The sequence below is a fragment of the Vicia villosa genome, linkage group LG6, assembly GCF_029867415.1.
Source record: "Vicia villosa cultivar HV-30 ecotype Madison, WI linkage group LG6, Vvil1.0, whole genome shotgun sequence".
NCBI classification, from domain to species: domain Eukaryota; kingdom Viridiplantae; phylum Streptophyta; class Magnoliopsida; order Fabales; family Fabaceae; genus Vicia; species Vicia villosa.
This window is the reverse complement of record NC_081185.1, coordinates 16,577,503-16,589,848: the sequence shown is the minus strand read 5'-3', so window position 1 is coordinate 16,589,848 and position 12,346 is coordinate 16,577,503. Positions and strand designations below refer to the sequence as shown.

The following is a 12,346-nucleotide window of genomic DNA, read 5'->3' as shown; positions in this document are numbered from 1 at the left end:
ATACACATAGAAGAGAAGAAGATGAACTAAACATTTCTTGGTTTGTCAACACCAATCGATGAGAAATTCAACCTCCGATCATCAAGATGCAAACTCCAATTGTATTTTCTAAGCTATATAGACCAAAAAATGAAGGTTTGGTGGATTGAGAACAAATACCCCAAACCATCACCTAAAAATGTGTTTTACCCCTATTTAACAATTCTGAAAATCACACAATGCGTTGGAGGGCGCTCCGCGCCGATTGTGCTGTCAAAGAAAATTCAACTTTAGTGTTTTTGCCATAACTTGAGAACCGTAACTCCAATTTGTGCCCGATTCGAAGCGTTGGAAAGCTTATTCAATTTCCTATCTAAAAATAATAAATAACAGCCAAATTGATGATTCATTATTCTTTGATTTTGAGCCTTATTCGTTGACGAGTAGCTCAAAATCGCCTGTTTGAAGTGGTGTCTTCGACACTTTATTGCTCATGCTCCAAATACGCATCAATAGCTACAAAAGACACAAGACTATAAAACGGTATAAAATTATATGAAAATACAACTATTCACAAAGTATACGAATTTACATACAAAATGGAGAATTATTCAAACGGTATTAACAAAAAGTATCGATAAGTGCAACAAATTATATACACAAAATAACGATATTTTGGCACTTATCAGTAAACCTTGTTGATGATCAATATATAATTAATATATTTTTTTAATGTTATAAGTTTGTTTTGAATCACTATTGAAAGGTATTTTTCAAACCTTGACCTAAAATATTCATCTATCAATGAACAAACTCTAGACATAGATTTGTGAGTTGTTAATCACTTGTATTAAGCTCTAATGATTATTGTGTTGATTGTTAGCATTAGACACCATCTAGTGGTTAATATGATAATACTCACGATATCATTTTAGAGATAAACGGTATTGAAAGGATACATGATTATAATGATCATTATCAAGTTCACATATTTGATTAAGAGAATGCGTATGAAATAGGTTAACAAAATCTAATCTTGATATGCTTTCTTAAACCGTTCAAAACCCAACTTTTTACCGTCATTACTTACTTTTTCATGCAATTGTTATTTTTGGATACCAAAATCCTTTTTTAAAACCATTTCTCAAAACAATACTAACTATAGAACGGGCGATAATATCGCATCAATCCCTATGAAAACAATAAAGCAAATACTTACCCTGTAAAAATGTTTCAACATCTTCTTAAGAGCTTGTGCTTACTAATTTCTTTGGAAATAATCTCTTAATTAAAACCCTTTTAATCGATTTAAACAACTCTATACATTGGTTATGACGTTTTCTCTTCTTCTCACCCCTCTCATACTCTTCCCTTGATTTCATATCTATTTTTGTGTTATTATCACCATTACCAAATGACACCAAACAAGAGTCTACACTTTCAGTGGCCCCACTGCTCAAACATATGTCTCTGATGAATTTTCATCTCAAGAGCTATAACACAAGTTCTATCAACACTTTTCCATTGGAAATATCGTCCTAGAACACTATTTGGATGAGAGTATTTATGGAGAGTTTGAATATTTTGACACCTTCTTTCAATCATATCTCAATAACTTCATCAGTAACAAACTAGAAAAAATGTTTCCAAAACTAGTAAATATTTTCTATGCTCATCTAAGCTATGAAGAATGGATTATCCATACATAGGTATGTAAACATGAAATTTATATTTCTTTATAATAAGTTGTTGTAATCTATGGTCTACCCAACACTTGACCTCTCTACTTAATTGAGTTTCCAGAATCAATCGAGGGTTTTAATTATTATTCTACTTCTCAATTACTTATGATAAATACAACTGGGGGTGATAGATTTCCTTTCACCGTGGGGTATATGACTCTAGATAATCGTCTCATCCACTATGTGGAAATCCACACATTTATCCCAAGGAAGTTAAATCTCGGGCAAGTGTCGAAAATTGATTTGATAGTGACATGATTACTAGATTAAAAAGTTAAAACACATTGGGCTCGTGGGGTAATCTATCACATTATTAAAAGTCAAATGAATGGATATGAGTGGTTACCATATGGTGACATGATTACAGATATTCAGTTAAGTGTTGGATTTAATATAGATGTAGAGAATGAAGACTCTATATTTCGTAAATCAACTTACGGTTTATTAAAGATACTAAGGCTCATATATAGCCTTTAGTCATAACAGAAAGACCTACAAACTTGGCATAACAGAAGCCATAACAAGACTGAGTTGAAAGACCTATTCTATCTCCTAAAAACTAGGAGTTTTATTAATTAACTAAAACAAAGTCTAAGACTAATTCCAAACACCTAACAGCTCTTTCAATCTCTCCCTTAAGCTAAGTACCTTTAAACTAATACTTAGCTTATCTCTGTAATATCACACATTCCTAATGATCTCCGAAGTTTTTGAAAAGCATCTGCTTTTAATGGCTTCGTCATGATGTCGGCTACTTGATCAGCACTAGTACAGTACAGCAAAGCAATAGTTCCTTCTTCTGACAGATTTCTTAAAAAATGATAGCGAACATCTATATGCTTGCTGCGCCCATGCATTACCGGGTTTTTGAACAGCTTGATAGTGGAGCTATTGTCACAATTGATGCTGGTGCATTCTTCTCCTTCATAGCATAGCTCTTTTAGAATTCTCCTCATCCATACGGCTTGACAGGCACAAACCGCAGCCGCAACAAACTCGGCTTCTGTCGTCGACAATGTGACTATAGGTTGTTTCCTTGAGCTCCATGCCACAGCTCCAGAACTGAGTAGGAAAGTATATCCGCTAGTACTTTTCCTGTCTTCAATATCACCAGCGTAGTCGCTATCTGTATAAGCTTCAAGATTTTGACCATCTTTCTTGTAAAAGATTCCAAAGCCCATTGTTCCTTTCAAGTATCTAAGGATTCTCTTTGCAATTTGTAAGTGAAGCTCAGTAGGTTTTGACATATACCTGCTAATTAAGCTTGTTGCAAACATCAAATCTGGTCGAGTTGAAGTAAGGTACATGAGGCTGCCCACAATCTGCTTGTAATAAATCTCATCCACCAGTACTCCGTCGACATCGCTACTGATCTTTACTCCGGGCACAATTGGGTTGCTGACTGAATTGCTCTCAAACATATTGAATCTTCGTAGAACTTCCTCTGCATACCGCCTTTGACAAATGAAAATCCCTTCATTTTTCTGCACAACTTCAATTCCTAAGAAATAGCTCATCCTCCCTAAGTCTGACATGTCGAATTCTCTCATCATGGAATCTTTGAATTCCCTCATTAACTTCTCATCGTCACCTGTAAAAATTAAATCATCAACGTAGACACTTACAATGATAATCTTGCCTTCATTTCTCCTCTTGATGAAAAGTGTTTGTTCGCTGTCACAATTTTGAAATCCCTCCTTGATGAAGTGAGTTTTGATGCGACTGAACCAGGCCCGTGGCGCTTGTTTCAGTCCGTACAGTGCTTTGTGCAGCTTATACACTACGTGCTCCTTCCCTTTCTTCTCGTAGCCTTTAGGTTGATCAACAAAAACTTCTTCTATCAGTTTCCCATGTAAAAAGGCAGACTTGACGTCGAGTTGAAAGATTTTCCACCCCTTTTGTGCAGCAGATGCAATTATCATTCTAACAGTATCAAGCCGTGCTACGGGAGCAAAAACTTCAGAGTAATCAATTCCATGCTTTTGAGAGTACCCCTTTGCCACCAAGCGTGCTTTGCATTTTATAATCTTTCCAACTTCATCTTTCTTGGTCTTGAAAACCCATTTGACGCCAATTCTTTTAGCATCCTTTGGTAATTCAGTGAGGGTCCATGTGTTATTCTTTTCTATGGATTCTATCTCGCTATCCATGGCTTGTCGCCATTTTTCTTCCTTTACGGCATCTTCGAACCAAATAGGATCCTCTACTTCAGCATCCTTCACCATGAGTGCTTCATCATCTGAGAGAGTTTCCCCAGTGACATAATCATTCATCCACTGAGGCATCCTTCGAACTCTCCCTTGCACTGAACTTTGTCCTCTTTCTCTCTGATTCGCGGGTGGCTCTGCATCCTCATAATCTGAATGTTCTTCATCCTCATGATCTTGTATTTCCTGTGTTTTCTCACATTCGACTTCACCCTCTAATTCCGGAGTTTCATTTTCTTCCCCAATTTTCTGCACACTTTCTTCAATTCCCTCATTTGTTTTCTGTTCTTCCCACTCTAATTCCTTATCCCCCTCATAATCTTTTCCCCATTCCCACTGCTTATTTTCTTCAAACACTACATCACGACTCACAATTACTTTGTTTGTTTCAACATTAAACAATCTATAACCTTTTGTGTTCTCACTAATCCCCAAGAAAATACTAGTGGTGCTTTTGTTATCTAATTTACCTCGCTTTTGAGTTGGTATGTGGGCGTGTGCAAGGCATCCCCAGACTTTGAAGTGCTTCACTGAAGGTTTGATTCCGCTCCATGCTTCTTGCGGTGTAACATCTTTTACTGCTAGAGTCGGAGATCTATTTAGGACATGAAATGTCCAATTTATTGCTTCTGGCCAGAAACATTTTGGGATCTTCTTAGCTGATAACATGGATCTCACCATATTCATCACCGTTCTATTCTTCCTCTCGGCAACGCCGTTTTGCTGGGGCGTATATGCATTAGTGAGCTGTCTTCTAATTCCATTTTCTCTGCAGAAGTTGTTGAAGTCAGTGGAAGTATACTCGCCTCCCCTGTCTGTTCTAAAGCACTTTATGCTCAGGTTTGTTTCTGCCTCGACCATCTTCTTGAAGATTTTGAAAGACTCTAGAGCTTCTGATTTTTCAGATAATAAATAGACCCATGCTTTTCTACTGTAATCATCAATGAAACTCAAAAAATACCTTTTACCGCTTTTTGAGGTGGGTGTGATGGGTCCACAGATGTCTGAGTAAATAAGCTCTAATGGTTGATGTGCCCTCCATGAAACCTGCTTAGGAATTGGACTTCGAGTCTGCTTGCCATTCAAACAATCCACACAAGCAATGGTTGATGCAGGGAATTTTGGGAGCTCATGTACCATGTCGTTGTACTGCAGCGTGCGTAACCCTTTGTAGCTAAGATGACCATACCGCTGATGCCAGAGCCTTGACACATCAGTGGTGGTTGTATGAAGACACTTCTCCTCCTGCCTTTCAGATATAATGGTGAACAACCTATTTGTACTCATTATTGATTGTATAATTAATCCTTTTTTAGGATGATACACCTTGCATATTCCTCCTTCAAACAGTACAGCCAATCCTTTCTCTTGTAGTTGGCCCACACTCAGGAGATTATTGTGAAGCCCAGGTACAAGGTAGACACCACTTATTGAATAAGTGGTTCCTTCGATTACCAATTTTACCACTCCTATTCCAGCCACCTCCATGCGAGTATCATTCCCCAATTTGACAGAGTGGGAGAATGTCATGTCCAAACTAGAGAACATGTCTTTATTGTTGCACATATGGTTAGAGCAACCAGAATCAATGAACCAGGTGTCACCATTTTTAAGAAAACCAACATAGGCCATCAGGAGCATCTCATCTTCTCCGTCTGCTTCAGCATAATTTGCCTCCTTGTTCCACTTAGGACACTCATATTGAAAGTGTCCTAAGCCATGACATTTGTAGCACTCGACTGTAGCTTTGTTAAAGTAGCCCCTTCCTCGGCCTCGACCACCACGTCCCCACGGCGATCCTCTTCCTCTTCCTCTTCCCCTAATTTGTCTTTCCTCCACTTTAAGGACATGGTCGTCCTCCTCCTTGTTGACTCTATTGAACTTTTGTTCATGCATCACTAAAGAGCTTTGCAATTCATCAATTGAGATTTCATCAGTGTCCTTGGATTCCTCGATCGAGACCACCACATATGTGAACCGTTCTGTCAAGGTTCGCAAGATTTTCTCCACAATTTTTGAGTCTGCCATGTCTTCGCCATTGCTCCGCAACTTGTTGGAAACTACCATTACTCTTGCAAAGTAATCGGTGATGGTTTCTCCTTTCTTCATCTCCAACACCTCAAATTCTCTCCTCAAAGTGTTACGTAGGGACTTTTTTACCTTCTCGTTTCCGCCAAACTTCTTTTTCATCGAATCCCAAACAATCTTGGATGTGCGTCTATCCAGGATTTGCTCAAACACACTTCTGTCTAAGGCTTGGTAAAGGTAATGCTTCACTTGGTGATCTTTGATTCTTCGATCATCCAGTTTCGCCTTCTCGGCGGCGGTTAACGTGATTCCTTCTTTTGGTTCTGTAAAGCCATCTTCTACCAAGCTCCATAGATTCTTTGCCTTTAGTAAATTCTCCATCAACTCACTCCAGTGATCGTAGTGACCATCGAAGTGAGGAATCTTTGTGAGTGTTTTATCTTCACTCATTGTGTTTGATCTCTCAAAGGCTGCTGCCTTGCTCTCACAGATCCCAGTTGAATAGCTCTGATACCAAATGTAGAGAATGAAGACTCTATATTTCGTAAATCAACTTACGGTTTATTAAAGATACTAAGGCTCATATATAGCCTTTAGTCATAACAGAAAGACCTACAAACTTGGCATAACAGAAGCCATAACAAGACTGAGTTGAAAGACCTATTCTATCTCCTAAAAACTAGGAGTTTTATTAATTAACTAAAACAAAGTCTAAGACTAATTCCAAACACCTACCAGCTCTTTCAATAGAAGTGAAAGAGTCAACAGAAAAATAAATCAAAATAGGGAAACACGGCCTAGGCCATATGCAAATTGAAGAAAAAAGGGGGTCTTGGTGTAGAGAGGCTCCATAGCAACTAAAAAAGGTTCTCAAAGAAAACAAACAAAAACATAGCAACAAGGGTCTTAGTAGGAAAATACTTCAAACCTGGAGGACTTCGACTATGATATTTTTCAAACTAATTCTACTTAAGCTCTTCTCAACACTATCGTCAACAACCATCATGCTCACACAAAAACCATAAATTAGATAGGTGTCAAAGTTTATTACCTGACTCGCTAGTTTGTTGACTCCCAAATGCCTTTGTCTCTTTGTCTATTTGATGATGATGATGATGATGATGATGAAGAAACTCAATAACTTTTACTTGTGTGCTTATTTCTTTTATTTACTTTGATTATTTACTATTTACTGTTCTTTTTTTTTTGGAAAAAAATAGACTTTTATTGAAATTCCAAAAACAATGATTACATAGCGATTTCAAAGATCTAGCTCTCAAGTGGACAAAGATACAAGACAAAGATACCTAATAATCCATATAATGAAAAATGTGGCTATTTAAGTCTTTACAAAACCAGCTTCTATATACTATTCTTTCGATAATATTTTCAAATTCAATCACTTTAGCTCTATGCACCACTTTTCCAAAACAAATCCCATTTCTGTAAATCCAAGCCCCATACAATGTTTCAGCAAGTGCAAGCCTAAAAAGCTTAGCCCTCCAACCTTTTCCTTTACCTTTGCCTTGAATCCAGAGTAATTCCTCTTCTCAATTTCTTGGAGTATGCCGAATGTCCATCCATTGTAAAACATCTCTCCAAATACTCTTAATTTCCTCCTCAAATACTATTTATTGTTCTTCTTCCTTTGTAACTCTTTAATCTATGAATAATAAATTCCTGGTCTATAAACGCTTCATCTTTGTTCTTTATTTGATTTTTAATAAATATTAAGTTGCTTATTTCTAAGTTAAAAATATTTGTGATATATGTACTTGAGTTGTTTATTTATCCCCCTTTTTGATAATTCAAAAAGAAGAAAATTATACTTTCATGGGAGTAGAGTATACACTATTTATCTCTGAGGGGTTTTAATCATTCAAATTCTTCAATATTTTATCTCTTATCTTTGTCTATTTCACGACTTCTTTGATAAATGAGTTTTAATCATCAAAAAGGGAAAATAGAGATCTATGTATTATGCATGTATAACCATCAATTTATTTTGATGATAACAAATGATGAAAACATTCAAATAACTTTTAAAGACAACAACTCCATAAATCAAAGAACTTTTGATGTTTATATCTCTTTTAGATATTTCTTTATGACAACTATCAAAAGGGGATAGGACATCAACTATCTATTATTTATTTATGCCGATATCTAATCAAGAAGAAATGTCTCAAGCCTCATCAGTCAGACGGTTCAAATTCTAGTCAAACATTAAATCAAGCATAGGAAATTAAAGTCCTAATTTTGTGAAAGTGTGAAAGTTATTTTGGTCCTAGGCTTAGCGCTTTAGCGAGATCAGTTTATTGTAAAACCGATCAAGGAAAGTATAGATTAAGAAATGTCTCTAATCAAATAGGAAATATAACTCAATGCCTAATCGATTAAGACTTTTCCCAATTGATTAAAGAAAAGAGAACCCCCTCTAATTTAATATAAAATCCTTTAATCAATTAAAGTATATATTTGTTTGTATTTTCTTTTTTTGGATTAGGATTGCAGCTTTTTTTATGTTTACTAATTGATTAATAGATGTTTTAATTGAATAAATCATTTATTTAACCCATGAATTATTCCCTTTTTTGAGTCAAATCATATTTTAGGTGAAGGAAATTTCTCCTTATTTCATTTTACATTACATTTCTGAATATAAATCTCTCTATTATTTTTCTACCCTCTCCGCTTTTAAAAATCATTTTCACTATATATTTCATATTGATATAAACAATTGATTGATATAGGTGGAGTAGCTGAATTTGGAATTTCTAGTTAGGCTAGAATCGTGCAAGATGTTGGTCCATGACTCGTTTCCTAGAAGCGGTACTAATTTGTATTTTCTTTCAAATGTAAACAAGTCGTTGATATTTATTAATTAATTAACAACATTAAAAAACTAATATTGACAATTGATTAAATGATTTTGACAAAAAAATAGAATTGATTAATGAACTAAATGATATGTATGTAAAATACTGATTCCATTTCTTTGTATATACCATATTTGCATAATTTTTTGTTATTTACTTACATTATCTTTACAAATTTCAATTTAATGTGGTTCAATGTTTATAATTCTAAGAAGGATGAGAAATGGAAGTTAAAGATGTCTAGATAGTTAATATATCCCTTTTATCCAAATGGATATGGATGCTCCTGATGAGTGCCTTTGGTTTAGGGTTTGATATCCTTTCAGCCCGGTATGGCGCTTCCATTATTTCCTCCTAGTGTGGTGGGAGGTCCTCGGGGCGTTATTATTTTTCCACTTGGTGGGAAGGGGTGCCTTTCTTGTATCCAAGATATATGACCGACTAAACTAGTTTGAATATGTGGTAGTAAAGAATGTAAGGTCTAGGCTTTTAACTTCCTTCCGCGGAGATCCTTGGATAGGTAGTACCCCTCTCAAGATTATATTTTAGATACTCTTTTCTACTTTCCAAATTTAAGATGGGACTGTGGGATAAATTGAGAGGTAGGATCAAGGGAGGTTGACATGGAATCTCAAAGAGATCGTTCTTCGTTCAAAAGGGGTCTATGGTTGTTGAGTTCTTATTGGCTTTCCATGAGGTTCATATTTCTTTGGATAATGATAAGTACATTTGAAGACATACTAGAGATAGTATTTTCTAGACTTGCACGTATCTCTGAGATCCACTGCATTAGTTTTCTTCCCTTTTGTCTTTGATTTGGGAGAGCTGGATCCCTAAAAGGTGGTGGTCTTTTCTTGTCAGATTATGTGACATAGGTTCATGACTAAGGAAAACCTTCAAGCAGAAGGTCATTTTTGACCCAGATGGACTTTGTGTATTTTTGCGAGGATTATATTGAGTTGGCCTCTTGTTCGTTTAGTACTTGAATTTTAGCTTTGTCTCTCTAGTATATAATCTTTAGGTGGCTTGGGTGTATATGGCTCTTTCTAATGAGCCTAGAATTTTTTTGAGGTTTTCTTTTCTTTAGGTCCTATGGCTAAGTTTATAGGTAGGTTTATTATGATCTAGCATGTTGTGGTGTGGTCTATCTTGTCGACTCATAATAATAAGTTTTTTTAATGAAAAGTCAACAAATGGGAAAAAAGTGAAGGAAAAAGTATTTTATTGGCTTGGAATTGTTTCATTAATAAATCTTAGTGAACCCGTGCTCCTTCTCCGACTCATTTTAGAACTCTACCATGTATTTGAACCAATAGCGGATCAAGAGTTCTAGCATGTCCCTCTTTTGTCTTAGAGCTCTAATCTGGTCTTTAATGGGTGGTGCTATGGTGTGTAGGTGTTTCTCGGGCCTCCGTTTCTCTTCTCCTTTAATGTTTTCGAGACTACTTTTGTTGATTTCTCCTATTGCTTATGTTATGGTAATTATTTTTTGTATTTCCTTTGTTAGTTTAGTACTCCTTGTGCATGTTTTTTTTGGTTATATTTTACCAAGCTATTTCGCCATTATTATTATTAATATTTTTCATTCAAAAAATAAAACAAATTTCAATGTAATATTTAACTATAATTTTTTAATAGTACTTTTAAATATTGTAAATAGATAAATTAATAAAATACATTCATATGAATAAGGATACAATAAAAAAGTAAAAAATATGATATTAAAATTAGCAAATTTTATTACATTACTCCATTTTAGATTTTTTTTTTTTTTTTAAAGATCTATTTGGTTGTTCTTAAATTCACATAAGAGTTGTCATTATTCAATCAAACATTAAAATATACTTAAAAAATAAAATGTAACAAACCCAAAATATAAAACCTCATACAATAAGATGTGAGGTTATTATTATTAATTAAAATTTTTCAATTATAAGCATTCAGTCGAATAATCATCTTGACCTAAAAAAAGCTCATTTTTCTTATGTTCCATCTCTCCACAAATTATACAACATGAGCATGTGTGTGTATTAACAGTAGTGTCACATCTACAACGACGTGCTTGAGCACCTTTAAACCTTGCATTAAATTCAGCATTGCAGTCACGTTGAGCATGTAGACAGTCACCACTCAATCCTGTTAGAACCTTAGGGCAATATTTGATATTGGATTCTTGACCTACATGTACAACATTATAAAAAAATTTAATATGATCAAAACGTCTTATAATAATAATAATAATAATAATAATAATAATAATAATAATAATAATAATAATAATAATAATAATAATAATAATAATAATAATAATAATAATAATAATAATAATGTACCAGATATGTAGTTGAGGTTGAAGAGAGCAAACAAAGCAACCACGAGTAGGAATATGTTTCTTAGCTTCATGATGATGTTAACAAACTCGATATTACCAAATAGAACTTTGAAAATGGTAAAGAAAAAAAGTTTGAAACTGTTGGGAAAATGTAAGAGGAATGGGACACATATATATGCATACTAAGGTAAAGTTTATATTAATAAAATATCTTTTGTATTTATAAAGTTGTATATAAATTTAATACTATTATAATAACCGATAATTTCTATGATTTTCTAAAAAGGGTCATATATTTAGACACAGAGGTAGTCAAAACACAATCCTTTTTCATTTATGAAAAAAAAAATTTAAAATATATATTTTAATAAGCTATAATTCATTCAACAACATAATTATAAAGGATACTCAAACCCACACAAACAAGACAATTGACTTCTATTTAAAATGTTGAAGTGTCGAATATGATTATTAGAGTTTGGACTGTTTGGTAATAATTATAAAGGACAAAATATATTATTATTTATGTTAAAGATTAAATTTATCAATAAAATAATGATTGAAAATTTGGAATTTAAATAATATATTTAAAAATTTTGGCATTTATATTTTTCAAAAAAAGAATATAAATACAAAATATTAGATAATGAAATATTAAAGGAATTACTATAGTTTATATTTATTGTGAAAAACGATACCAAAAACAAATTATAATAGGGAACACAATGGGAAGCAAAAAGAACAACAAGGATTGGTTATAACTGTTATTCTTTACTTTCTCTTTATTTAAGATTACAAGTGTTACAAGAATAGCAAATAACCCTCTCACCCTAAATTAGGATTTGCAATATGCAATGATGAGAGACTAGTATGCTATTTATAATAAACTTAACATACTAAACTAAAGGGCTTTTTCAAAAATACCCATTACAAGCTAACTTAGGGTACAAACTAACTTAAAAAATTGGACATAACAAAAAGACCCAATTCGAAATACTAACAACCCAAGCATTTTGACACCCACATACTAGAACACACTTCGACTACAATATGTAAGTCTTCGACACCAGCATGTGAACATAACATCAAAAAGTAAACTAGCTTTCTTCATGCAGCTTTATCAACTGCATACAATGGAAAAAACTTGCAACTCGGCAATGTCTTGGTGATCTTATCAGC

The 12,346-nt window shown here is 34.1% G+C and overlaps 1 protein-coding gene across 1 annotated transcript; it reads right to left on the bottom strand.

Annotated features, from left to right (window-relative positions):
• Positions 1 to 10,709: 10,709 nt before the first annotated feature.
• On the bottom strand, positions 10,710 to 11,317 carry LOC131611283 (uncharacterized). Its single transcript, XM_058883353.1, has 2 exons — positions 11,169 to 11,317; positions 10,710 to 11,013 (listed from the first exon to the last, which is right to left on the bottom strand). Exons 1-2 carry the CDS (start codon positions 11,236 to 11,238, stop codon positions 10,766 to 10,768), a joined length of 318 nt encoding a protein of 105 aa, XP_058739336.1. The 5' UTR covers positions 11,239 to 11,317; the 3' UTR covers positions 10,710 to 10,765.
• Between the last annotated feature and the right edge of the window lie 1,029 nt (positions 11,318 to 12,346).

What these genes read in the sequence shown, in the direction of transcription:
- LOC131611283 (XM_058883353.1), bottom strand. Translation starts at nt 11,238, where the DNA reads ATGAAGCTAAGAAACATATTCCTACTCGTGGTTGCTTTGTTTGCTCTC. An exon ending in CAACCTCAACTACATATCTG is followed by an intron (nt 11,014 to 11,168) that starts GTACATTATTAT and finishes TTGTACATGTAG; the next exon opens with GTCAAGAATCCAATATCAAA.